The sequence below is a fragment of the Siniperca chuatsi genome, linkage group LG13, assembly GCF_020085105.1.
Source record: "Siniperca chuatsi isolate FFG_IHB_CAS linkage group LG13, ASM2008510v1, whole genome shotgun sequence".
Classification (NCBI taxonomy): domain Eukaryota; kingdom Metazoa; phylum Chordata; class Actinopteri; order Centrarchiformes; family Sinipercidae; genus Siniperca; species Siniperca chuatsi.
The window spans coordinates 20,393,877-20,419,369 of NC_058054.1; the positions used below are offsets into that span (position 1 = coordinate 20,393,877).

General features: G+C 39.0%; 2 protein-coding genes across 2 annotated transcripts; both read right to left on the reverse strand.

The window, feature by feature from the left end:
• Positions 1 to 4,095: 4,095 nt before the first annotated feature.
• On the reverse strand, positions 4,096 to 5,892 carry LOC122887065 (regulator of G-protein signaling 21-like). The gene is made up of 4 exons (XM_044219905.1): positions 5,532 to 5,892; positions 5,227 to 5,311; positions 4,982 to 5,148; positions 4,096 to 4,701 (listed from the first exon to the last, which is right to left on the reverse strand). Exons 1-4 carry the CDS (start codon positions 5,562 to 5,564, stop codon positions 4,525 to 4,527), a joined length of 462 nt encoding a protein of 153 aa, XP_044075840.1. The 5' UTR covers positions 5,565 to 5,892; the 3' UTR covers positions 4,096 to 4,524.
• A 4,181-nt stretch (positions 5,893 to 10,073) lies between these two features.
• Positions 10,074 to 15,321, reverse strand: rgs18 (regulator of G protein signaling 18). Its single transcript, XM_044219904.1, has 5 exons — positions 15,053 to 15,321; positions 14,421 to 14,525; positions 14,154 to 14,215; positions 13,419 to 13,585; positions 10,074 to 12,217 (listed from the first exon to the last, which is right to left on the reverse strand). Exons 1-5 carry the CDS (start codon positions 15,172 to 15,174, stop codon positions 11,966 to 11,968), a joined length of 708 nt encoding a protein of 235 aa, XP_044075839.1. The 5' UTR covers positions 15,175 to 15,321; the 3' UTR covers positions 10,074 to 11,965.
• Between the last annotated feature and the right edge of the window lie 10,172 nt (positions 15,322 to 25,493).

The following is a 25,493-nucleotide window of genomic DNA, read 5'->3' on the forward strand; positions in this document are numbered from 1 at the left end:
ATGTACCCTTGCTCAATTCCATACCCTCAGGGGTTTTGCTGGTACAGCCTTACTTGGCCTGGTATGACCACCAGCTTTTGGTTACTGAATGTTAGTTAAATAACATATAGCAATAGATTAAAATATATATATATATACATATATATATATATTGGAAAATATGCTTATTTGCTTTCTTGCTGAGAGTGGGATGAGAAGATGGATATCACTTTCATGTCTGTACGCTAATTATGAAGCTACAGCCAGCAGCCGATTAGCTTAGCTTTGCATACAGACCTGAAGCAGGGAGAAACAGTTAGCTTGACTCTGTCCAAACGGATCAAAATCCGTCTGCCAACACCTCTTCTCATCGAACTCTCGACAAGAAAGGGAATAAGTATATTTCCCAAAATAAATAAAATGTTAATCGGTTCACTAAGTGAATAAGCACATTTGTCAAAATGCCAAACTATTCCTTTAACTAGCTCACTTGATTAACTTTAGATATACTGTATATTGTTCTGACCAAAATTACTGAGCCAGTTCACTGACTCTTGCCCTCTTTTTCTACTGTTACACTATGTTTTAGCATTTACCATCATCCTGTAATTCTCACTTGTGGCAGCTGTTTAGTAAAAGTTACATTGTCTCAGTCTGAAGATGTTCTCACATTACGGTGCAATCAAATTAAACTCAGTGTGTTGTTTGCTTTCATAAATCTCTCCCCTCCTGTCTGAATCTGTCTAGAAATGACAAATTGTCGATATTTTTAATATCCAAGTTTGTTGCTCCAGTAATACCTTGGCATCAGAGTTTCTAAACGTAATTTATTCCTTCAACTTGTCTGTGCTCTCAATCTGTGGGGGCACACTCTTGACATGGTGTGGTCATATAAGGACATCTTACATGTCGTTCTTACAGAGCTGACTTTACTAATGTCGTTGTTTCCATTTTATAGCTTCTTGCCATTATTTGATCTTTGACAGTGGAGGCAGACAGGAAATGCAGGGGGGAAACAGAGAGGGGGATGACATAAAACAAAAGTCGCCCACCGGAACCAAACCAGGGACACTGTGGTTATGTGGTATGTGTCTTAGACAACTCAGCCGCCCCAGTGTTTCCATTTTAGACAGAATTGAAGCTTGTAGACACAGAGTGCCATCTCTATGTCATATAGGTAAAATAAGATATTAGTCGCTTAAAGCTCTGGTGTAATATCAGGAAATCTTTTTTATCTAAAATCCTTTTGCTGCAGAGGTGAAAAGATCTAGATCTAACCAATTTGTCAACATCATTGAGTGAAACCACTAACACCCTCAGTTCTTCCTCAATGTTGTGAGCCGTGCCACTGGAGCTCCCCCTCGTCCCACAGTAAAGTAATACCGTTTTATTCTCTTCCTGCTTCTATGTTGACAGGAAGTTGAGACAAAACAAAAGCTTTCCCCTGTCATCTGGACATTCATCTGCAGAGAACATGATCAGTAATTGAACTGAACTTTTTAGGAGGAAATTGTTGCAGATCAAGATCTGATTTTTATGACTGATGACTTTATGTTTAAAAAAAAAATTGGGGTTAGGGTTATTTCCAAGGTTATTTCCAATTTATACCCAGTCGCGTCGAAATCTGGTGTTGTTTATAATAGTATCCTTGGCCCTGGAGAAGGATCAAAACTGCTTCTTTCAGCTCAAATTTCAAAGAAGAGTGTCTATCCCTTTCACATATGCTTTCCTTACATCTCATGTGGACTAATTTACTGTAATTCTCTCTACTCAGACAACTGTAAAATATACCACAGTTGGTTGAAAATACAGTTGTTTTTTAGCTGCACTGAAAATGGGTCCAGATTACTCTAACTCTTTCATCCCTTCAGTAGTTATCTGCAAATCTTAAGATCAATTTGAAGCTTTTACTGTACAATTTTGAATCAGATATTGACATTGTCATCCTTAGAGCCATCCTGCTAAAAACATACTTGTGGAGATTAATCCTGAGACATCTGTTAAACTCAGATTTAAGGTGAGCATTGAGAAACTTTCCAGCTTTAGCAGATGAATTTGAAAACAGTCTTCTAGTGTTGCACTCTGCAGCATTCTGCACAGCAAAACATCATCAAAAACATCTAAGCGAAGTAACAATAAGCAGAACACATTTTTGAGTGGAGGGGGACTTTAAGTTTCTTCAGAAACTTTATTTCTACAGGATTTTAACACTTTTACTTTTCATGTTGCAACCTTTTATTTTACTTTATCCTGATTTATTTGATCTTCCTGCATTTTTATTTCAATGCCATCCTACTTGTGTGCCTTAATCTGCCATTGTATTGATGAATACCTACAGTACCCCAAGCAAGTCTCTGCAAGCTGATTTTCATGCTGTCCTGAAACAATTGAAACCATGGCAACACATTTCAATGTGTACATGAATGTATGATTGTAACATCTGAAAGAAATGTAGAGAACATGCAATTAGGAGTAAATGTATGGGCCAAAAAATGGAACAGCCCTATAGGGATGGATTCTTAAATATATAATTTTTTATTAGTATTACCTCTGAATCAACACATCTTAGTTAAGCTAAGAAGTTTAAGTATCCTATAGCTTGTTTGGTTAACAAGCTGCAAGCTTGATAAATGTAGTGACATATAAAATGTACATAACCTCAAAACATACCTAAATAAAGTGTTTAAGTGAACTTAATGAGCTGCTTTTGAAGCAGAGGTAAGTACTGTTTTGTCACATTGTCAATGTTCATGTTAGTTTGCTTGACAGGAAATGTTTTGTGTTAGCAGCTGTTGATGGCTTGCTGTGGTGACATCAACTCTTATCTCAGACATTTTCTTCATCGGTCACAGACACCTGTCTGTGTGTTTCCTCCATCAACTGTTGTCAGTCTGAAAATTATAACTTTGCTCAATTTCTTTCATTTTTATGTCTTCTTCACTTCTTGCAAGCAATATCTACTGCAGTTATGGTGGGCTAAACGTTGCTATGCGTCACAACTACAAGTGCAGATTAAACATGGTTTGTCAAACCCCCCTTTTTTTTTTACAGTACCCAACGTATTTAACCCTTCTCCCACAACGAGGTGAGTGCAACCAGACTTGTCTAAACTAGAGGAAGTTGTGGTGAGCTATCTGCACAACACAGTGTTGTACAACACCTCTTAAAATAAATCCCCCGTACATTCAATGCCACTAACACAAACAGAACAAAATGTTCGTCTCTCACCCTGCAGTCACATGGAGAAACCACGCTGTGCCTACTTCCACTTTCCAAACACAAAAAACACATCAGACAATAAACATGTTAAGGTGCAAAAGGGAACAATGTAAGTGCATGATTTTATGCTTCATGTTTGTTTAATTTAAATCCTATGCTCAGTTCACCCTCATTTGTGGATCCGAACATTAAAGTTGCTAACTTGGCAACCCTGCTTTATTTGTATTTGCATGCTTTTTGCATTGACGTTCATGTAAGCTTGTAAAATTCACCATGTCCTAACTAGAAATGACAAACAAGAAATGAACAGATAAAATAAATCTAATACTACCTAAAACTCAGAATGACACAACCTACACTAATCTTCCTTTGAGGGGAGATTTACATAAAGGACAATGAGCTTAGTTAGAACACTTTCCCATCACATCAGATTCAAAGTTGTGATTTGATGAATGAAGTCGCCTGGCACCATGAAACCAACTGAACTGCCACAGAAAGTGCACTCCTTCCCCACCTGGCTTTTCAGACAAATATAACTCCAGACAGAGCTGATTCATACAGTTCCTCTTCACACTATGCTTAATGTACAAACTTCATCCGACTGCAGCTGAGATGTTGCAGACATACACCACACAACATGAGAGGAAGTGTGAAGCGGTTTTTCCTTTTTCTTCTTGGGTACTTGTGTATTTCTTGTTTACTCAATGATGTCGCTTGAAGGACTCTGTTTCCATCTGGTGTATTTTTTGACCAATGACAATATTACAGTATACAGACAAGTCTTCTCTGACAACAAACAAAGGTGATTTGCATTACATTCAAAAGGACCACACCCAAATGTCATTCAGCTGAATATATTTAGTAAGTTTGATAGAACACAAAAAGCCGAGACAGATGTTTAACAATACACTCACTCACTCATTTATTTGCATGTGAAAGTTGGATTTCTCAGAGCATATTAGGATTTATATTTGCATAATTAATTAGATAAAGTGTTGATAATACTTTACAATAAAGGAATTATTTTTATTATTAACCTTATTGGGTGGAGGGGTGAAAATAGATAATCATAGAAGAATTATGTGCACAGTCTCTTTTTACCTTAACATAATTAAAGATATAAAGTATAATACAAGCCACAAAGTCTCTTGAGCTGTAACTGTCTACTCACACAGGTTGAGAAAAGCTATTTCTGCTACACTTAGGATCTGGATTGCATGGCATGAACCGGTTATCCACCTTGAAATCAAAGAGTGCTACAGCAGATCAGAGTTGGAGAGAAGATTTTGCGAGCCTCCATCTGAGAGGCTGTCAGTTTTAAAACAGTCACCTTGAATCGGTTCTCCTCAGGAGTCCCTGATAGATGTCAGATTTTAGGAACCGCGGGTAGCAATCCCTGGCCATCAGACTGTAGATGAGCTTCTGCGCTGTATCAAATGAAGTCAGGGTCGGCTGGGAGATGTTTTTTGTTATGTTTTCTCTGGTACCGCAATCTATGTTGATCTGGAATCAAACAACATTGCCCAGGGGCGTCTTATGGCAACTGTTGTCATCATCATTCACTATAATGTTCTGGGGGGGTGTCCAACTTGTGTGCACTTAAAGTAAAGTTCTGCAGCTTTGCTACCATAAATCACACAAATACACAGCTTGATAGCAGTCACTATATCACTATAAGTCTACTGAATTTAGATTACAATCAATGACCCTGCATATTGGTGCATATTTGCAATTTGAATTCCTAAAAAAATTCCTGTCTGTTTTTCAGTTTGCAGTCATTTACCTGTTTGGGCGCTTCTGTTTGGACAAACTCTGAGTAGATCCTGTTCGCAGAGGAGATCATCTCTGGGACCGTCTTGATTTTTTTGTACTCCTCACAGGCGAGCCAAAACAGTATGTTCTCCTCACTGTACTCGGACTTCAGGAACTCCCGGAAAGCTATCTGTCCGGCTGGAAATCACAGATGAGTAAGCAGGTGGCAAGTGCAGACGCAATCCCAATAAATGTACAATCGGGAGAGACTCTCACCTTTACAACTGAGGACTTTGTCCACAGACTCACTCCAAGTCTCAACATCCTCAAGTGGATCCTTGGGAAAGCAACACAATCTACCCTTGAAAAGAGCATCAAAATCTATCACTAGCCCAGTTATCTGTGAACTCCACAGCACATACCACCTGCAAACCACACTGGCAGGCCAAATTATTAATAATTTATAGTATGTGATAAGATGACTTGTAAACATTCAGTTTAATGCATTGAGCACCTGACAGCAACGCCCCATCATTACAAGCCCCTGCAGAAATAAAGGCACAATGCAAGGTGAGACTTACAGTGAGTGAAAACCTCCTTGGTGTTTTCCACATGGCTGCTGTAAGCTATTGCCTGCTGAAAATGGTAAAGGCCCAACAATCAAATATGCAGTAACTCACTTTATCGCCATCTCCTCGTCCTCTACGAAAGGAGACAGAGATAAGATCCTGCCAGACTGAAGACAGGGTTGTGATTGTTTGGAAATGAAGGAGTCAAGTGACTGAACAAATCTAAATGACCCCCACCCAACATGAATGGAATATATGGAAATCTTTATGCAAAGTGTTGTTGTTGTTGGGAGAGACAGGTCATCATTCCATGTCTGTCGCAGTTCGAGGAGAAGAGAGCTCGGCTGTGATTTAAGCTGACCACACCTGTTGTCCAAAACAGTGATCATCATTAATTTGAATGTGACAATATGAGGTTGGCAGAGAGTTCACATCACTGAAGACTAAATAAATGAATTAAGATTACTTAAACCAATACATTTTAGATTATGAAGTACTTAATCCAGTTTTTCAGTATAATATAGTAGTAGTATAACCAGGAATATGGTACCATAATGGCCTGCTGTGGTAAAGCACTTTATGTCAAATTCAGAATAAGATTTAACTAAAGCAATGAGCAATGGTCAGGAAACGCCGGGAAAGATCCTGACCATAAACAAATAGCCATAAACAAATTCACTATTAAAGAAAAGGCTTGTCATCCTTCCATTTGCATATCTGCAGGGATCCTTATTCATCAAGGTGACAAAAAGCATAAACAAGCATTGATTTATTAATATGCTTCATATGACACCTTCAGTTGATGTAGGTGATGTGAACAGACATTTTGCATGTTCATAGATTAGCCAACCACTGGTGCAAATCTGCACTGGCATTGGAATACAGAAAAGTAAAAGTCCTGAAAAATCACCATTACTGCAACACTATATCCTATATATACTATAAACTATACACTATATACTATAAGAAGTGTGGGTTAAATTACATCAACATAGTTTGGCTGGCATGAGGCGCCCATTTTCAGGCACTTGTTTATTATAAAGCGCCAAGTCAGATAAATCAGACCTTTCAGAAAAGTCCCTGTTTCCCTATCGTAATTACGTCTTGCAGGTGTAAAGTTCACCGTGTTCACCATTTTAGTCTCACGTGTTAGCATGCTAACATTTGGTAATTAGCCCTGAACACAAAGTACATGCGAGGCTGATGGGATTGCATGTGTTTGGTCATAAACTGAAGTATTGGACAAATTGAAATTTTGACCTGATGTTGTGATACATGAAATGTAAAGAGATCACCAAGGTTAATACAATTCATCCTGAGGGGAACATGAACGTCTGCACCCAATTTGATGGTGGTGAACCTATTGGTGGTACAGGAAAAGTCAGAGGATCATCAAAGTCGGTAGGATTCATCCTCTGGGGGAATGTCTGTACAAAATTGCATGGCATTCAGTCCTATAGTTGTCGAGATATTTCACAGAAAATGATAAGTGTGAACCTCATGGTGGCCCTAGAGGAAAAGTCAGAGGATCACTGAAGTCAGTAGGATAAATTATCTTGGAACTATGAATGTCTACAAAATTTGATGGTAATCAATCCAGTAGTTGCTGAGGTATTTCAATGTGGACCAAAGCGGTGGACCAACAAACATCATGTAAAGAGTCAAATACATTTTTCACCCCACATATTCACAGTAGTGTGATGAACTACTTCGGCAACTGAGTCAGCAGTAGTAGTTGTGTACATTTCAACTTTCATCAGTGGATGTTTGATTTAGATGATTTAGCCTTTACTAAAATACTTCACTAAGATAAAGCAGAATGTGTAGGGTACTTTACTTTTCCACAGTACATTTTGCCTAATGTTTTTAGAGCATTTACATACTATATGATAACATATTCTTATGATTTAAAATAGATCAACACAAGAAAGATATGTCTGACTTGTCACTGCACAGCAGCAGAGAATAACATTACACAGTGACGTCATCATGAACTGTATGTGGAGGACTGTCCTCTGCTTCTTTGGGTCTGTTGGTTGTATACAGGTCATGTCACACAGTGAATTGTAATAAATGTCATTACAATAAATAATCATCATAAGTATGTCCAGTGCATTTTAACCTGTCCTGACCTTCCTGACCACTTGTGGAGACGTAATGGGCCAAAACAAACCAAAAATGTAAATCACGACGGAATGATGGAAAACACCCAGGCTGCCCCTATTTGCATGTGTGGAGACGCACCAGGTCACGCAATTTGTTTTTCAAAAAAGGCACTGCCAGGGAAGATATAAGGACTATACTGAGGAGCGTAGTCTTTGTTCATTTACTGCAGGGTATCCAAGCTGCTTTGTCTTGTTGTGATTTAGCCTTTCATGTTCTTAAATCAAATGTTATTCTGAGCGGTCAGTGTTACCATCGAAGGACAAACGGGACTCCATACAACCCTGAAAATGATTTGTTTTCACAAATGTGCTGTGTCTCACTAGTGATACAGCGATGCACTTCCACTGTTGTTTCATACCAAGTTGCAATTTTTTCATCAAACACAGGGTGGCACTCTAGTCCTCTCCAGGCCCCCCATCTCTATTTTACAATTGCATCATATGTCCACCATTCTCTGTAATTGACAGCTTTGAATTTGTGTGTTCCTCTTCGCTGTTGGTCCTGCTTGCTTCAGTCATTCGAACATAAAAAGTGTAGGCTGCAACCAAAAACCTGTTTAAATTATATTTCAAACCCCTGAAAGTAATTCGGTAAACATACCTTAATTAGAAAGTGTCTCGACTTGTATCATGAAAACAGTGAGAAGCAGGGATCCTGAAGTGACCTTCCTTTCTTTTTTTTTAACCTGCTCTCACCCGTTCAGCAGTACATTTTGTCCAATATCTGATGGTCCTTAAATATTAATAAACCAAATAACAATAGAAAAACTCCAAGCATCAACTTGACACACACAATGAGAATCAACTTCTGACCACAGAATCTGCAGCATTTTATGTTACCTCTTAAACTTTCTTTCAAGTGCTTTTGTGACATACAGTGTATAGAAAGTAGTTACTAATTATGATTTTCTGTCAGCATGTACAGGTCTAATACAGCTGACATACTGTAGTCTTCCTCACAGAATTGTTTTCAATGATATTTAGCCTTCAGTCTGCAGAGATTGTCATTAAGAGTTCACTGCCTCAGGAAACCTGCCACCTATTCAATGATGAATGTGTGGCCACTTTTAGAATCCAGGGAAGTTGTCAGTCAGGCATTCAACTGTATCTTTTTTTTCTCCACATAAACAGGTGCCTCTCAATATGCTCCCAACACTTTAGTTGAAGTGCGTTGTTTAGAATGGAAAGAACAAAGTCTCACCTTGAGACTTTCAAACTGAACACAGCCTTCTGTTTTCAGTTGCACTGAAATTTATTTAGGTCTGTCAATATCATTGAAGGCCAACAGCATCAGGTGCAAACAGATTTGTAAGGGGAAAATTTGACATTCAGATCTGAGCCTGGGAGTCAGCAAATCTATTACTAAATTTAGCTCACATAGAGTTAGATAAAAGCTTCTGAGATGGGACAAACTGTTTCTTAAAATTGGAATGTGTTGTGTAAAAGTTTGGATACCAGAGCCCACGGGTGCAAAACTACTGACAGACTTTGGCTTAGACTGAGGAATCCTTTAAAAAGAAACCCATTTGTTTGAGAAAATCTGCGTAAATCTCCACTATTAGACACCTTACAATAAATCATTTTGTTTTAAACTCCTCTTAGACTGGTTTTCATCCTGTTTTACAAGCCTCATAACTCCAAAGAAACTGCTTCTTTACTCTTTTGTTTCCCTTCAGAGGTTCTACAATACATCTTTAACTTATGGATGATTTCAGAGGCTTTTAGCGCAGACTGAGTCACAACTTTAAATACCAATGGGAAAGAAACAAGAAATCTGCCAGCAAATTCTTAGCGGGCAACTAATCTTAAGCTGTGAATTTGGCAGGCCAGCTGAGCTCTTACCTTTGTTAACACATCATTACATTTTCCCTCCCTTCCCCCTGACTATTTGTGTGAGAAGACAGCAGGAATTGCAGTATACGCATGCCGCTGCCGTCTAGATGGATGCATAATTAATGTGAACTGCGAGGTATTCCACACAGGTTTTTGTAGAATTACAGTAACTCAGGATGAGAAGGACTTTATCCGTCTGGAGGCTACTAGAAACCCTGACATCTGTTTTAATGAACTAAACCAACTCTGACATCTTTATGCCGTGCACATGTATGTACTGATGGACAAACTCAGTGGGACCACTGACAGTTTGGAATTAATAGGTATTTGTCTTTGTAAGAAGTATAGCTTATGCATACATATACAGTAGCATGAATAATTATGCGCTAGAGTGGTGGGAGTTGATATGGTCTATTAATTTTTCAGTGATTTGGAATAGGCAGCTACACAATCACAAATTTTCCCACTAGTGTAATATGCACACATTATGGCTCCATTTGTCACATTCAGATGTGGTCATTCAAACTAATTAATGACACTAAAGGCCTCATTAAAATGTGTTTTTATAGGAAAGTGTTTATTTGAGTTACTCGCCATATTATAGTATATACATTTTACAACAGCAAGGCAACATATATGATCATGGTAATACATAAATTATATTAGATGGTAGCAAACTGAAAAACAGCAATCATAATTAATATGTGATATTAGTATTCAAATAAGATATATGCATTTTCTGTGTGTGAAAATTGGATATATTTTAAGTAATAACAGAAATGAGAGATAGATATCCCTCATTAAAAGGTTTCAGTGCTTTACAGTCACGGCAGCTGCAGGCTTTCACTGCAAGTTAGTCTGGAGGGGGTTGGACAGTGCAGGGATAAAATCCCAAATCCATTTTAATGAGATATGGTCAAATTAGCTTGTACGCCATATCAACTGTATTAATGTTGTATAGGGTGCTATTGCTGGATTGGAAGACAAAGCACTTGAAGCATAATGTGTCTGAAGTCAGGAGATTGACCTCAGTGTGGCTGCCTGTACGGCTGGCTGAATACTGTCAGTAGCATGGAGGCACTTCAGCTGAGATTCTGTCCCCAACTATCCCACTGCCATTCAAGTTTTGCAAGATTTGAGAAAATATAAAAACCATCAATAAAGGTTAAATCCACAAGCAGTCGATTCTGATTAGCCAGAGGGTGTCCATTATTTTCAGATAACCACATGGCTCTCACATAGTGGCCTCTAATTCTAAACTTGTTCTTATAGCTGAAAGGCTAATGGTGTCAGCTGTGTAGTACAGTACCTAAAGGTGGGGTATGTGTTTCTAATGCAGTACACGTATTTTTGTCAAATTCAGTGACTATCTCCCCACGGTCCGCTAGCTGTCCGTTCTGTGTGTGCGCTGAAAAAAAAAAAATCTGGTGTTTGTACACAGCCCTGGCTCTGTAAATAGGAGCCATTCCAGCCTCGATTTGTGCGTCAGGTAACGTTTTTGACTTGCCCACGGACATTCAGCTAGTTTGCCAAGATATGCTGTTGTTGTGATGTTAGCTATAGTAGCAGGAGAGTTGTGAGTATCGCTGTCTGGAGCTGCTGTGCTGGCTCTGGGAAACATCTAGCTAACGCTAGTTATATTGCATACTGTGTCGTTGTTCGCTCTCTATCATGGTATTTGTTGTGGTATTGGATTTCTCCAGAATCGCATACCCCACCTTTAAAGGAATAGTTCGACATCCTGGGCAATATGCTTATTCACTTTCTTGAAGAAGATGATGAGAAGATGAGAAGATTGATACCACTATTGCTAGCAGCCAGTTAGCTCAGCTTAGTATAAAGATGGGAAACAGCTAGCTAAACTTCCTTGAGTTCCTTGTCACTGTGACGAACCAGTGAAGACTCCAGGAAGTTACGGCGCCCGGCAAAGAAATAGTATGGCACATAATCTCTTGTAACACCGCAACGTGTCATTTTTACTCTTTGGCTTTTGCACAGATTTACCAAAAAAGATATAACATGTTAATTAGTGATCTTTAGAGGTGCAGCTAGGTGGATTTTGTTACCAATGGACTGAGCCAGGCTAGCTGTTTCCCTCTGTTTCCAGTCTTTATGCTAAGATAATATAACCAGCTGCTGGCTGTTGTTCCATATTTACACATGAGAGTGGCATCAATCTTCTCAATTAACTCTTGGACAAAAGCAAATAAGCGTATTTTTCCAAAATGTCGAACTATTCCTTTCAATTGTTTTCGCTGGCAAGTTGCCGTGGTACTATGTAAATGAGATAATCAAATGTGATCCCTGTGGTTATAAAAAAAACCCCACACTTTGCAGAAGCAAACCTGTGGATAATAAACCTCCACACCACACTTTACATTTCAACAATTCTGCTGCAAACCATGGATTATTTCCTGTATAATAATCCATTGCACATTGAGTGAGCTGCTACAACCAGGCCGAAGGTTTGGTAGTGGCCTCGTCGTTGAATACACAGGAGCGTGACCTTCTGCGAAACATGGTGGCCCCCGGGCCTTTCCTCCTGGTGAGACGCAGATAAATGTCAGAGTGGAGGAACCTGGGGTAGGAGTCCTTTTTCATCAGGCTGTAGACTTTCATCTGGGCTGCTTCAAAACAGCTCTTTGTGGGCTGTGCTATGCTCCTCTGGATGGCCATCTTGGTGTTGTAGTCAATGTTGATCTGAGTGAAAGGAAATTAGGACATAATGAAAAACCATGCAGAATAACAGTTAGCTACTGGCATATCAACTACATACATTAAATCTATACTAAAGGAATGCCATATGTAATGATGCACACTTTGTCTCAATCTGAATGCATGATGAAGGGTTTTTGTGTTGGGATTAAACTAAAGTTTAGAACAACACAATAACAAAACATGGGTTGCATTTAGGGCCTAGTAGATTTGTTGCCAACTGAGAATACATCAGATGCTGATGAGAAGAAAGGGGAAACCCCACGATCCACAGTGAGAGCAGTGTAAAGTAGAACCACTTGAAACAGTGGAGAAAATCCACATCTGCATGTTTTAAAAGATTAAGCACATGACATCAAACATGAAGTCCATTTCAGACTGTAAAGAGGCTTTTCAGTGCTTGTTCTCTTGAGAAATTAGTTCTACCCAACCTGCTTAAAAGGATCTTTTCCCACAAGGACACAAGCATCAACTTGGCATTCGTACTCGGGTTTCTACTTTTGTGGATGAGTTGTTTGTTTAAAAATACTGATTAGGACAATGGTAGCTATGGGAGTTAAAGGCTGAGAATTGCCTTTAAACGTATAGGTTTTTTTCTTTAAAAGACTGGTGAAGCTTCTTACACAGCAATAAAAATAATCACCACTAACACAGCTCTCAAAATATTCATGTGTATGAAACTGCACTGTCTCCCACCATCAATATTTAAGGTTACATTCTTTGACATTTGGAGCTCCCCGCAAATCACTCGAGCTGGTATACGCTTTCATGTTACTGCAGCATGCCCCCAAAAACGTCTTTCATCTTTCATATTTTCACATACATTCATCATAGACTGAAAGTGTGTGGGTGACGCTCTCTCCAGCTCTGAGGAGGAATGTCAAAACCTCAAACCAGACAACTCTTAACGGTCAGATCTGCTGCAGGCCCTGAAGGTGGTGGTCGCGTCATCCTTGCGAGGGGAATGGGAACCTTTAATGCACTAGATGCATGACCTCAACGAGCGGTGTGCTTTAGAATTCGCCCTCTGTTATTTTTATTACAATGACATCAATATTTTAAACCTCCAACAGCCCTCAGTGACAAATAAGCTAAAGAAAATGCTTTTGAGCCTCTGCAGCTCCACTTATTATTTTACAGAATTACATACATGCAGTCTATGATAGATATACATGCCATGCCATACCTCTTTAGGGGCCTCCGATTCAATGAAAACTGTATAAATATATTTGGCTTTGGACAACAGCTTCGTCTCAGAATCAATGGTCTTGTATTCTTCACAGGCCAACCAGAAGTCAATGTTTTCCTCACTAAACTCTGTCTTGAGGAACTGAGAGAAGGTTTCCACTCCATCTGATGTAGAGAAACAGAGACACACTGTTAGTTACTAGAGTGACACTTTACGAAACCGGACAACTGTTCCAAACTAAACCTGTATTTTCTGAGCCTGTTGGGTAAATGAAGCTCACATTTGATTGCAGGAGGATGTGTAAAGGAGGCATTGACTTTCCATAACGTCCTCACTCCAAAGTCACTAAAGTGGCCCTACTGTACAAACAATTATATAGAAATCTTTAACAGCTTAAATATACTTTGACACTCTTCTTATCTTTGTTACATAGCATTGCCTATAACCATTCCCATATGAGCACATACAGAGTTTACAGTGTTTCAGTGTGGCACCAAAGTGCAACTTCTGTGATTATGAGGAAGTTGCACAGTTTCTGTATTACTATATGTACTAACAAACATTAAAAGATGTAGTGAAACTCTCACTGCTCTCTCCATTAACTATTTATTGCCTCTAGCACTCCTTAACAGTTTACAATTCAAATGGAGCAAATTGTTTGACAGCAGAAGAAACCGTTTTGGACAGCAATTCGACACAACTTTTTGGAGAAGTTTTGGGCATTAATCTGACCTGAGTGCTTTAGCAGTTCTTCAAAGGAGTCGCTCCATTGGAAAGCTGCCTCTGGTGAGATGCTGCAAAAAAAAAAATCAGAGATGCGGTCAGCTCTTCCCTAATGATGCAGCAAAAAATGTTTTGGATTCTCGTGAGACATCTAGATGCCATGTTTCTTTATGTGTGCAATGAGTCATGGAGGGTGCTGGAAACTGAGGTTAATAATGAATAATACTTGTCAAAAACAACATTGCCTGTATTTGAAATTAATGGATTTTGCCTCACTTGCTGGGTGTCGTGTTTGTCTTTTTATGGGGACTGACGTTTTCATGAGAGCCTGACTTGGTGAGAAAAAGGCTTAGTCGGCTCTTCCTCTCCTTGTCTTTTTGTCTGCAAACAGAGGAGAAAATACATCACGTTCCACAAACTGTCTCCATGTGCAACCACTGTGCCACTGTTCGCCAAATCAGCAACTTATCAGAGAATTACTCCTCACAGACACATTTCTAAAGTGACTTACATGACACACTATAAATTACACAACATGTCTGTGGTACAATACAAATCGCAAGACAAGCCACATATGCACATGTGTATTAACAAAAAGGCAGCAGAGACTCATCATGGAGGAGCGTTAACAGCCTTATATAGTGTGAGCTGTAGTGGCTTTCAATCACACTCAGACAAGGTACTATATAGAAAGATCACATCTCTATTGTAATGGCGTCATGCTGCTCTTGAGTAAAATTACACTTTTCTATACAGAAAGGAACTGTTACTTAATCTCTTTTCTCGTGATGAACTTTGCACTACTTAGATTTCTGACATTAGCTGCAACATCAACTACAGCACAACATGAAATGACTAATTCCCAAATCAAGTAAACATATGAAAATAGCTGAGGTTCACACACCAACCTGCTAGTATCGTCCTTCATCTTTGGTGCCTGCAATTCTTCTGTACTAAGCATTTTGATATATGCTTCCTCCTTTGGGGCCATGTAGTTGAATTGAGGAAATAGAAAAAGAAGCGTCTTCATGCTGTTGTGTCTGTATTTGGCGTGCAAAGCGGCAGGCCACAAATAGCTCTCTGAAATTTTTTTAACCCATCACTCGATGAAGCACCTCATCTTTTATAAACACTGCTCACATTTCATTTCCCATACCTTTTGCTACTTCCTGTAATGGTGAAACCACTTACTGCTAACAGCTCCATCAATGCAGATACAATACAGAAACCCCCCTTGGTTCAACATCCTGTCAACTGTTTACTTAGAAATTTGAAAAAGACAGCTGGCTGCACTCATTCATAGACTCGTTTCTTTTGTTTGTTTGTTTTTGCTCGAGGTCATATCTTGACTTGATTATTAGGGCACATTTTAGCTTGTTCTGACACATTGTACTGAAGCTGTTATGACCTAATAACCCAGGTAACATAAAAACAACTGGTGTCCGAATTTTGGTAGATTCTGTGATGTTTATACACTCTCATTGCTGAAGTGGGATTATATAACACTGTTGTATGAATCGTATCAAGCTTGTTGATGAATGTCTTCTTTAAGTGTGAGATTGTGGGCATTAATAGAGAAATCAGGCTTATTCTGTGATTCCACTTGCACCACCAGCAAGGCCAGACACTGCAGAGATGGAAAGAATGAAATGTGATGAATAATAAAATGTGTCTGTGCAGAGTCTGGGCTCAGATCTTTCCAGAACATCAGAGCCTTAATGGAGAAAGACAAGCACACTGTGACACAGTGGAAAGCAACAGGGAATGGTGTGTTCTGGGGCAGAAGGAGACAAATGTGATGTCTCTGTTAGAGAGACTGAAACTGTAAACTTTAAAGATAACAATATGGAACCTTAAAAATGTTTCTTTAATTCTGATAACAAATAAACAAATGAATAAAGTGCTGGAAGAAAAAGCAGCAGGTCCACCATAATGAATAAGTCATACAGTAGTTTAACTCAATTTAAAGATCACCTGTTCCTTAAAGGAGCAGTGTGTAGGATTTAGTGGCATCTAGCATTGAAATTGCAGTTTGCAACCATCTGAATACCGCTCAGATCATCCCCCCGTTCCAAGTGTGTAGGAAAAACTACGGTTGCTGCGAAACTCGCAAATAAAGAGAACGGCCCTATCTGCAGCCAGTGTTTGGTTTGTCTGTTCTGGGCTACTGTAGAAACATGGCGGTGCAACATGGTGGCCTCTGTGGAAGGGGACCCACTCCCTCTGTAGATAAAAGGTCATTCTTATTTTCTGGTGATTATACACCTATGAAAACATACTTATAAATATAATAGCCAATATCTCCTTCTAAATGTTACATACTGGACCTTTTAAAGTCCCCCTCAACTCAAAAAAGTTTTTTTAACTTATTGTTACATCACTTGGATGTTTGGATGTATGTGACAGGCTGTTTTCCCTGTGCTTAGTTTAAGACATGTATGTATGAGTGTGACTTTGTGACATCAAAACTGGTTTGGAAGACAGTCCTGGTCCGGTATGTTACTTACACTAATGTGATGTGGAAACTTGAAGCCTGCAGTGCACATACACTGAGGATCGCACTCACTGCACAGACACACTCCATGTAAAAACACTTAGTGCATAGGTTGCTAGCTAGCAGCTAGCTACAACTAGCAACCTAGCTGTCAGCACAGACTGCACAAACAGTCAGGCGGTCAAAGTCGCATAAATACAGCAAGGTGAAAATTCTCTTGTCAGACACATGTGTAACTTCAGGCTAAAAAAAATCCCTTCTCTATCCTCACATTAAAAATAACACCCATTGATTAAAAGAGACAAATTCTGTACTGAAAATGCACGTATGCAGCTACAGTCCAGTGGGCCGATAAACTGAAGCTGCAGTATCCTTTCCCTTCCGGTAAACAGAGGACCACTGAATCACTGAGACCAAATTAAAAAGCATTCATTTAGCTTCGCTGTATGTATTTGCCTCTTGTCAACATACCAAATGAGAGAACCAACACAATCAATATACACACTGAGCCAAGAAGGTTCTCCCGCCAGCAAGGCACAAAGGATTAGGATTGTGTTATTTGAACATTTTGAAATAATATTCCCATTTACAGTTTTAATTATGTAATTATTTTCCAGCATCAGGTCTTGTGGTTGGTTCTCTAAGCAATGAGATTATACATTGTTAGCAAAGACTGAAGGAAAAACAGAGGCAAGACTGTGCTTCTGCATTTTTTGCCAGAGAAGAAGTTTGTCTAAAAGCTATTTAGCTCAGGGACAAAGAGTTTGTCTGAAGTGTCAATGCCATAAATATTGTCTGCACACAGCAGTCACACTAATATGAAATCATATGATCTCTGGATGACATATATTGGTTAACTTTGCGTGATCATTTTGTTCCTGTATCATGGCGTCGCTAGACAGAACTGTACATCTGTGGATAGTGACAGTATGCAAATATATCTTTATGAGTGTGCTTTGCTGTTGCTTGGTGAAAGGGGAAGTGAAGGAGTTGAAACTGCAAAGTGCTGACGTGGGTGAAGGGGAAGGCAAGGTGTTGTTACTTCCTGTCTTAAAACATCTGTTCACGTAAGTCTGGTGTGCCTGATATGTCTGCACATTTTGTCAGTGAAAACACTGTCAGACAAGAAAACAACTCAGTTGAAAACATGATTGTCTTCCATGGACACACGAACACACACACAGTTGTGCTTCCATCACTTTCGGGGACATTACATTGACTTACATTCATTCCCTGGAGACTTACCCTAACCCTAACTATAACCACTACTTGCCTAAACCTTAAACCAAGTCTTCATCCTAAAATTTAATGATTTACATTATGGAGACGGCGAAGGAAGGCGAGTCCCCACAATGTGACTGTGTAAACAGATTTATGTCCCCGCAACATTAGTAATACCCAACACAAACACACACCCACACACACACACACAGAGAAAACACAAATACAGAAACAAAGTTAAGGTTTGAAATGTACATAATTTGCAATATTCCATTTGTGTTCCTGAATTCAAATGCCACATGAACAATATGCCTCAGTGGGATTGCTTTGATCTAAAAATGGGAGAAACTGAAAGTGTGATGAAGAGAAAGACATTTGGGTGCTCAGCAGAGAGGCTGGGCATCGATAAGGCCTTGATCTTTCCCGAGAGGGTACAGTATGTCAAAACTTCTTCTATTTCTTTTCATTATCTGCCATATTAGACATTCTATTTCATGACATCATTTTAGAATTATTCTAATCTTCTGTCCCATTTTTTATATCAAAATTGTGTTATTCACGCATTCATTCATTAAATGATTTATTTTTTTTATAGAAAGAAAACGTTTTATCTGAGAAAATGGGTGTCAGCTTGGAAATTTACCATTCACCCATGCACGATTTTGGATTGCACCACAATTATGAGCAGAAGTGCAGTCGTTAGACTGAACAGGCAGGGTGCGTTTAGCTACTGTAACAGGTTAAAAATAGTTATTATGTTTAGGAATTAGGCTAAATCTGATCTAGGTATGTGCTTGGTGTGGTTGAGGTTAGGATGAGAGGGACACTATCCTAGGAAATATGTTCATATAGGATGATTCTGCACCTCAGGATTTTCGTCCAGTGTCAATGTTCAGTGCCAATGCAGGAAACAGTGTGCCCTTTATGGTAGATGGGCATGATCACATCTGATTTTCATGAAGGAGACCAGAATTCATGTCCTGGGCCATCACAGAACTACAATCAATGTTTCCCGCTCTATTAATCAACCACAGTCTTCTCCTATCTTTAACCATGTGCTTTAGTTGCTGCGCCCTAACAAATAATATATAATACCTTACCCATATTTTATTTGTCATAACCATGATCATTCCCTAACCTTAACCATGCCGTAACCACAGCAACCATAGCTGCCATGTGCAGATATTATAGGAAGGGAGATTTTAAAAATCTTGCCATTGAATGAAACAAGTTTTGCAGAATCATCCAGTGTCAAAGTTTTTGTCTGGCAATAGAGCTGGGGACTGACAAGGAAGCAGTAGCAACGCCCGTGAGCTAGTTCAGGCCTTAAATCAACCTCTATTTGCAATTCTCTACCGCTCCCACCCAATGTGTATTTTAATACTGATTGCTTGTGCTGGTTTAACTCAGCTTATAAGTATTATGGTTGTTGCCTGTGTGGTGCAGAAGAACAACATTTGCCCACCACTGCAGCGAACCAGGTTCAATACCCAGCTGTGGTGCTTTTCATCTTAGAGCTTGCAGTTGTACAGCTAGTGTTACTGCACTAATGACTCCTGCTGGGTGGTTGGGTTGCTGTTTTTATTTATTTTATTTTTTATGTATTTTATTTTATTTAACCAGGAAGTCCCTTGAGATTAAAATCTCTTTTTTGAGGGAGACCTGGCCAAGATAGCACACCATTACAGTGCAGTGAATGCAAAACAAAAGGTAACATATTATATGTAACCTGATGGGAATAACTGGGCCCAGTTGAAGCTCTCCTTGGCTCCATCAGCAACCCACACGTACAGACTGTTATGGAGCTACTGTATTATGGAGTCAGTGGACAAATGGGACCAGTCAACATGGACATGTTGGCTCGGTATTGTAACTTGAATTAAATAATGATTACAGTCAGAAAATGCTAACATGTAAAAAGGTTAATGACAGTATAGTTTACTTTTCCATTTATTCCATCTATTTTTCTACTCCATACATCATATCAAAATCAATAATCTGTAGGGGTGGGTTATCTGTTAACTCTGTCCAGTGTCCTTAGTTTATGTATTGAAAGGTGGATGTTGAACACATACTCCATCAGAAACACTGTAACTCCATAATGGGCATAGCCAATGTGCTGCTTATACATCAAATCAATATGTTTTTACAGTAGAAACACAAAAACTGCTGAGAGTGAGGATGATGCAGAGCAGAGCAGCAGGCACATCCAGAGAGAAAAGAGACAAAGTAAGAGACATAAACAATGGGAACAATATCATGTTATAACCTATGATAAATGTTATTTTACATTATGGTATTTTTCTCCATTCTGCCAAGGATCGTATATATTTCCAATCTCACAGGTTGATTCCAAATAGATACTGATGAAAGTTTTTATTTTCACAGAAATAAGCCTGAATAATAAGAAGGAATAAAAATATGTGATAGCATTAGTTGGTTTCTTATCTGTTCTAAATGAAAATGACTATGCAGCGTGCAGGATTAAATCTTCTAAAGGTACACTGCCCGTTTAAAATGGTTTTCACAGGTTTGGCTGGTTCACAGCTTTGCGATCAGGCGTGGGATCTCCCTCATTAGACTTTACAAGAAGGTTGAGAGCTTCCAGGAAATGAGCTCCAATTTAAGCTGATGTGTCTGAGAAGCAGACAGCAGAGACTATACACACAAACATGGCTGCAAACCAGTGACATCATTTCCCTGTCAGTGAGTCACACAGGTGCTCCCTCTACAGATGAAAGGCCTGCTGTGTCTTGGTGCAAATCGTCAACTCATAGCACAAAGTGAATGGGGAATGTACAGGAAAGCACAAAAATGTTTGCTCTGGTTTAATGTGAAAGGGCTGTGATATGGGAAATGACTCATCAGCACAGAATGTGTTGATTCTCTTGTACTGAAGCAGCAACATCAGATTTAGGAATTTACGCTGTAGTATTTCTCTCAAATATTATTATGAATATTTTTGATTGCACCTACGAGGTGGGCTTTACACCTCAGCTCATCTTATTTCTTGATAGAGTCAGATAAGCTAGTAGCTTACAGAAATTTACTGTAAAGTCATATTAACTTCTAGACTAACCAACGGAGAAGAAGAAGTAATATATATATCTCACAGGATAAATCTGTCTGAGGGGTTCACAAGATAAGAAGACTAACTTATGCTCTAAATTTGAATTCTTATCGCCAATCTTTACTTTTTGGGGGAAATAATGGACTTCTGACACCTGAAATGAGGGGTCACAAGTCGACACTGCATTATTTTAAAAGGTCATGAGCCGAAAATGTTGGAAACACTGACTTATGTGATTTTAAAAAACAGAATATCTTTAGGTTTTGGAGTGTTGGCCAGACAAAACAAGCAATTTGATCACGTCATATTGTGCTTCTGACATTTTCTGACATTTTATAGCCCAAACAATTAATTGATCAAGCAAGGAAATAATAATAATTGTCTGATTAACTAATAATGAACATAATGAACCAAATTAGTTGCAGCCCTAATTTTAACACTAATATGGATGTGTCAGTGGTCATCTGTTTCTAATGAACAATGTTATCCACTGACCAACACTAATGAACACACCCCAGCAGGTATTTGTTTACATGCAAGCCTTTCATAAGATACTTTGACAGGCTACAAAGACTCAATGCCGCCACCCAATGACGTGTTGAGGAACCATGATACAACCAAAAGCTGAACATCATCAAAACACATGTAAAACTAAGTTGGACATTCTTATGAGTAATCCAGTTTTCATGGGTTTGAATTGCAACTGTGGAATGTGAAGAGATATTTTCTTCAGTTGGAAGACTGGATGGAGACTCTAAACAGGATGATGCATTTCTGTGTCTGTTAACAGTTACACATACAAGATGTACTGTCTATACTTGCTTCCTGAGCCAGAAGCTTAGTCAGACTGGGCTTTTCTGCCTGCAGTTGCAAAATGCTAACTCCGTCCTGATTACCATACTCGCTGCTGGAAAGATCGTTTTTCACATTTTATTTTTCGCTTTTGCCAGTATGGTGTTTCAAATGAAAATGGACCACCCCGCCTACTCTTGTGAACAAATTGGCTCTGCTACTGAATCTTACTTCCATTTCAAATGAGAATCAAATGCAAGTCAGATTCCACCAGTCTGCCTCCCCACGAATATTACATCTGTTTTTGCTTACAGTTTCACATTTTTCAAGACATTTATGTTTTAATGCGATTTTAAATCTCGGTTCTTATCCAATTCAAGCTTATTTTTCTTCCTTAAAATATTCTGTTGCATTACCTTCTGAAGAGTTTCTGCAGTCCAGACACAAGAATATCTGCTGGGATAGAGCCGAGTTGAGGCAATTGTTCCAAGACAAGGCCAGCGATGTGGTGTTTTTTTTTTTTTTTTTTTTTTTTTTTTTGCAATGCACTGTTCCTTTGTGCGGACACCCTGAGTGATGTGGTTGTAAAGAGGCCTGGACAGAGTTCTTTATCATAGGTCTATGAGACTTTCAGAGTCTCCCCAGTAATCAGGTCCACATGCCAATAGTGATGGATTCTACTCTGCAGCTACCCTGCCCTAGACAACACACACATACAAATCAGAATTTACATGCCCAAGTCTTTCTTGATCAATAAATATTTAGACCTGAGGAGAAACTGCATCTGCAAGCCTGTCTTTGTAATCAGATCAAACTTTTTTATTGATATATGAGAAAATGCATAAATAGGATGGCCTCACAGTAGATATTTTGTGTCAATGCACATAAACAAAATTTTGTTTTCTCACATCAGCATGTATTGTTTTTCATTTTTGTCCAGAGTCAGGGATAGACTTCTATTACTGTCAGACACCAAGCAAGTGCAGGTAGAGACACAGCCACTACAGCTGCCAAAATTAGAAGGATGCTAATGACATTGCTGTAAAATACAGAGATCATTTTAATCAATTAGCTGAAAGCACTTACGTCGCTGATTAAGCCAGAGGGGGAAGCCACAAATGGCCATGCTCCTCAGGCTGGATGAGGAGGAAGTTGTCTTGTTTCAGCTGTGACAGATGTTGGAGCATGCTGGACGCTGCTGGACTGTTAAAACTTTGCAGACAGACGCTTGATATTTCACATTCGACCTCAGTGCGCCTCCAAAGCAAGAAATGTAATACACGTTTGACTGCTGGACTATGAGAGAACAGACTCATGCTGTGACACAGATTGGAGTTTGAATGTGAAGAGCCCTTCTGCATGACCAGTAGTTTGTGCAATCCTCTGCTGTCCGATTTTGTATAAGAGGAATATTTGGGTTTTTTTTATGTAAAATTAACATATTCATCCCCCACCACTCTTCCTAGAATAATAATTTGAACACCAAGGTGAATGGATTACAGCCAGAAATGACTATGACTATTTTTCTGCATTTTTCTGGCATTATTATTTTAGGAATGAATCCTAATGTGTGTGAATTTAGTCTCCCCGAATAGAAAAACTTTAGCCTTTTTTTATGAATACTAATCTCTCACATACTCAAAATTCTTGCATAATTCTGAGTGCTCCTGCTTCTCAGTGAATCTGTTTGAGCGGTGCTGCTATCTCACCAGTGCAGCCAGGGGAAAAGTAGATAGTGTATCATTCCTAGAAGCAGGGAGATTTTTTGATTCACTTCCCTCTGCAGGGAGGTCAGAGGTCAGAGTCAGCTACAGGCCAGTAGTCCTGAAGCTGGTGGGGATTCAGTGTCACTCTCAAGGACATTTTGGTAAGAGTGTTTCTTGCAGAGTCCTCCAGTATTAAGGTCAGTAACCCTGCTCAATGTGCCACCATGCTGCCCAAAAGTCACCTCTGGAACACTTCTTCTATATATATAGCAATGAATAAAAAAATCCTACCAATATTTAGCATTAATTATTGTTCTTTCATTGATTTTAATAGTGTTTGCTAACTTGTATTTCAGAAAAGATACTAATGGCTCCACGGAGTGTCTGTGTTGTAATCTAAATAAAATAAAAAAGATCATGTTTGGCACATTCCCATAGCAGTGTTGTGTCCATTGTAAATCAATACAAGTCCTTATTGAACAATATTGCTGAGCAGAAAGCTCTCCTGCGACTCCTGATCTGTTAACTGCCATGTAGGAGAAAGTGAGTCACATTCATCCCACTGCACGCTATTGTATCTCTAATTACAGAGGGTACATTCTCATATTTTCATTTACACTATTTATGGTAAGTCATAAAATGCTGCCACAGTGCCACCTGCTTTCTCTCCTTCCTCTCTCTCACTGATTTATTGTGAAGGTTTGAGTGTTTCATGACTCATCATTGCGCTTGATCTTCCTCTCATCCTCCCCCTTCCTCTCTCATCCGGTCTCCAACAGCCCCACAAACTCTGAAAGTTCAGTTCCCCTCACTTTGTATGAGGCAAGTCTAATTAGAGTGAATTATTTGGCTGATGGTCTGTGAAACACATTGCGCCAATTATCAGTGTACTATAAACAGACTGTTATCTGTGAAATCCCTGTGCCTGGGAGCGCACAAGGATGGAAGCGTGATTAATATGCAAAGAAACCAGGTCACAGATAAAACTATCCATCGGTCAAAGTGGAGACTCCTACAGGGGGGGCAACCGTGGTCTCTGCTTTTGATTCTGAGCAGCGTGTTTTGTCCTAACATGAGGTGAAGCACATCATTAACATCATAAAGTTTCAATATTACTGAATACATGAAGTGGTCCTGTTAAAACATTAAGGAATAAACATTTTATACAGAGGCTCTAAACTGTTGCTAGAGATACTGTCTGCAAATGTTTAGTCAATGTTAGATCTAATCTTTTAATTGTTCTATAATTTAATTAATAATTAAGTTACACTTGTATTTGTTGTAGTAGTGAGCATCTGTTTTGAAAGAAACATTAATAATCTGTCATCTGAGTGATCAGCCAACACTGAAAATATTTCTCCACTGCCAATACAGAACTGAAAGAACATATTAGTGTATTTACAAAGACTTGCATTACTGATGTCATCAGGCCACACTTTTTAGGAGTTAGTCCACTGATAATGAATTAGTCCCAGTATCCCAGTAAAATCACCGTGGAATCTGTCATTGTGTCACGAGTGGTTCAATTGACTGTTTGCTAAACTCTTCCCCCGAACAGAGACCAGGCTGGTGATGAAGTGAAAAAATACTGTTTAAAAATACAAACAAGTATGTAAGCATAGCAACCAAACATGGTTATATTAAAACAAAATGTTGATCTTACATTTGTCCTTAACATATGAACATATGTTGATATTATACATATGAACATATTTGTCCTTAACATATGAACATATGAAACTAGGACTAAGTAGCTCTACACTGCAATACAAGAACAAGGCCTTTTTTTTTATATCCACGTCTTCTACATGGATCATCAACTGGTGAGGATGCTGACTTTTTGCCTGAGGCATTCAGATTTAGCCTCTTTTAGCACAATTGAATGTATGTAGCCATCAAGTGCATGTTTAAGACCCGTGCTAAAGGCTTCATATTTTAAAACAAGTCTGCTGGTGACGTCAAAAAGTCAGCTGGATAAAGCCTTTCAACCATCTCATGGAGCTAACGTTAAGATTAATTAGATAGCTAGCTACAGCTAATAAAATCTGCTAGCAACAGTCATATTT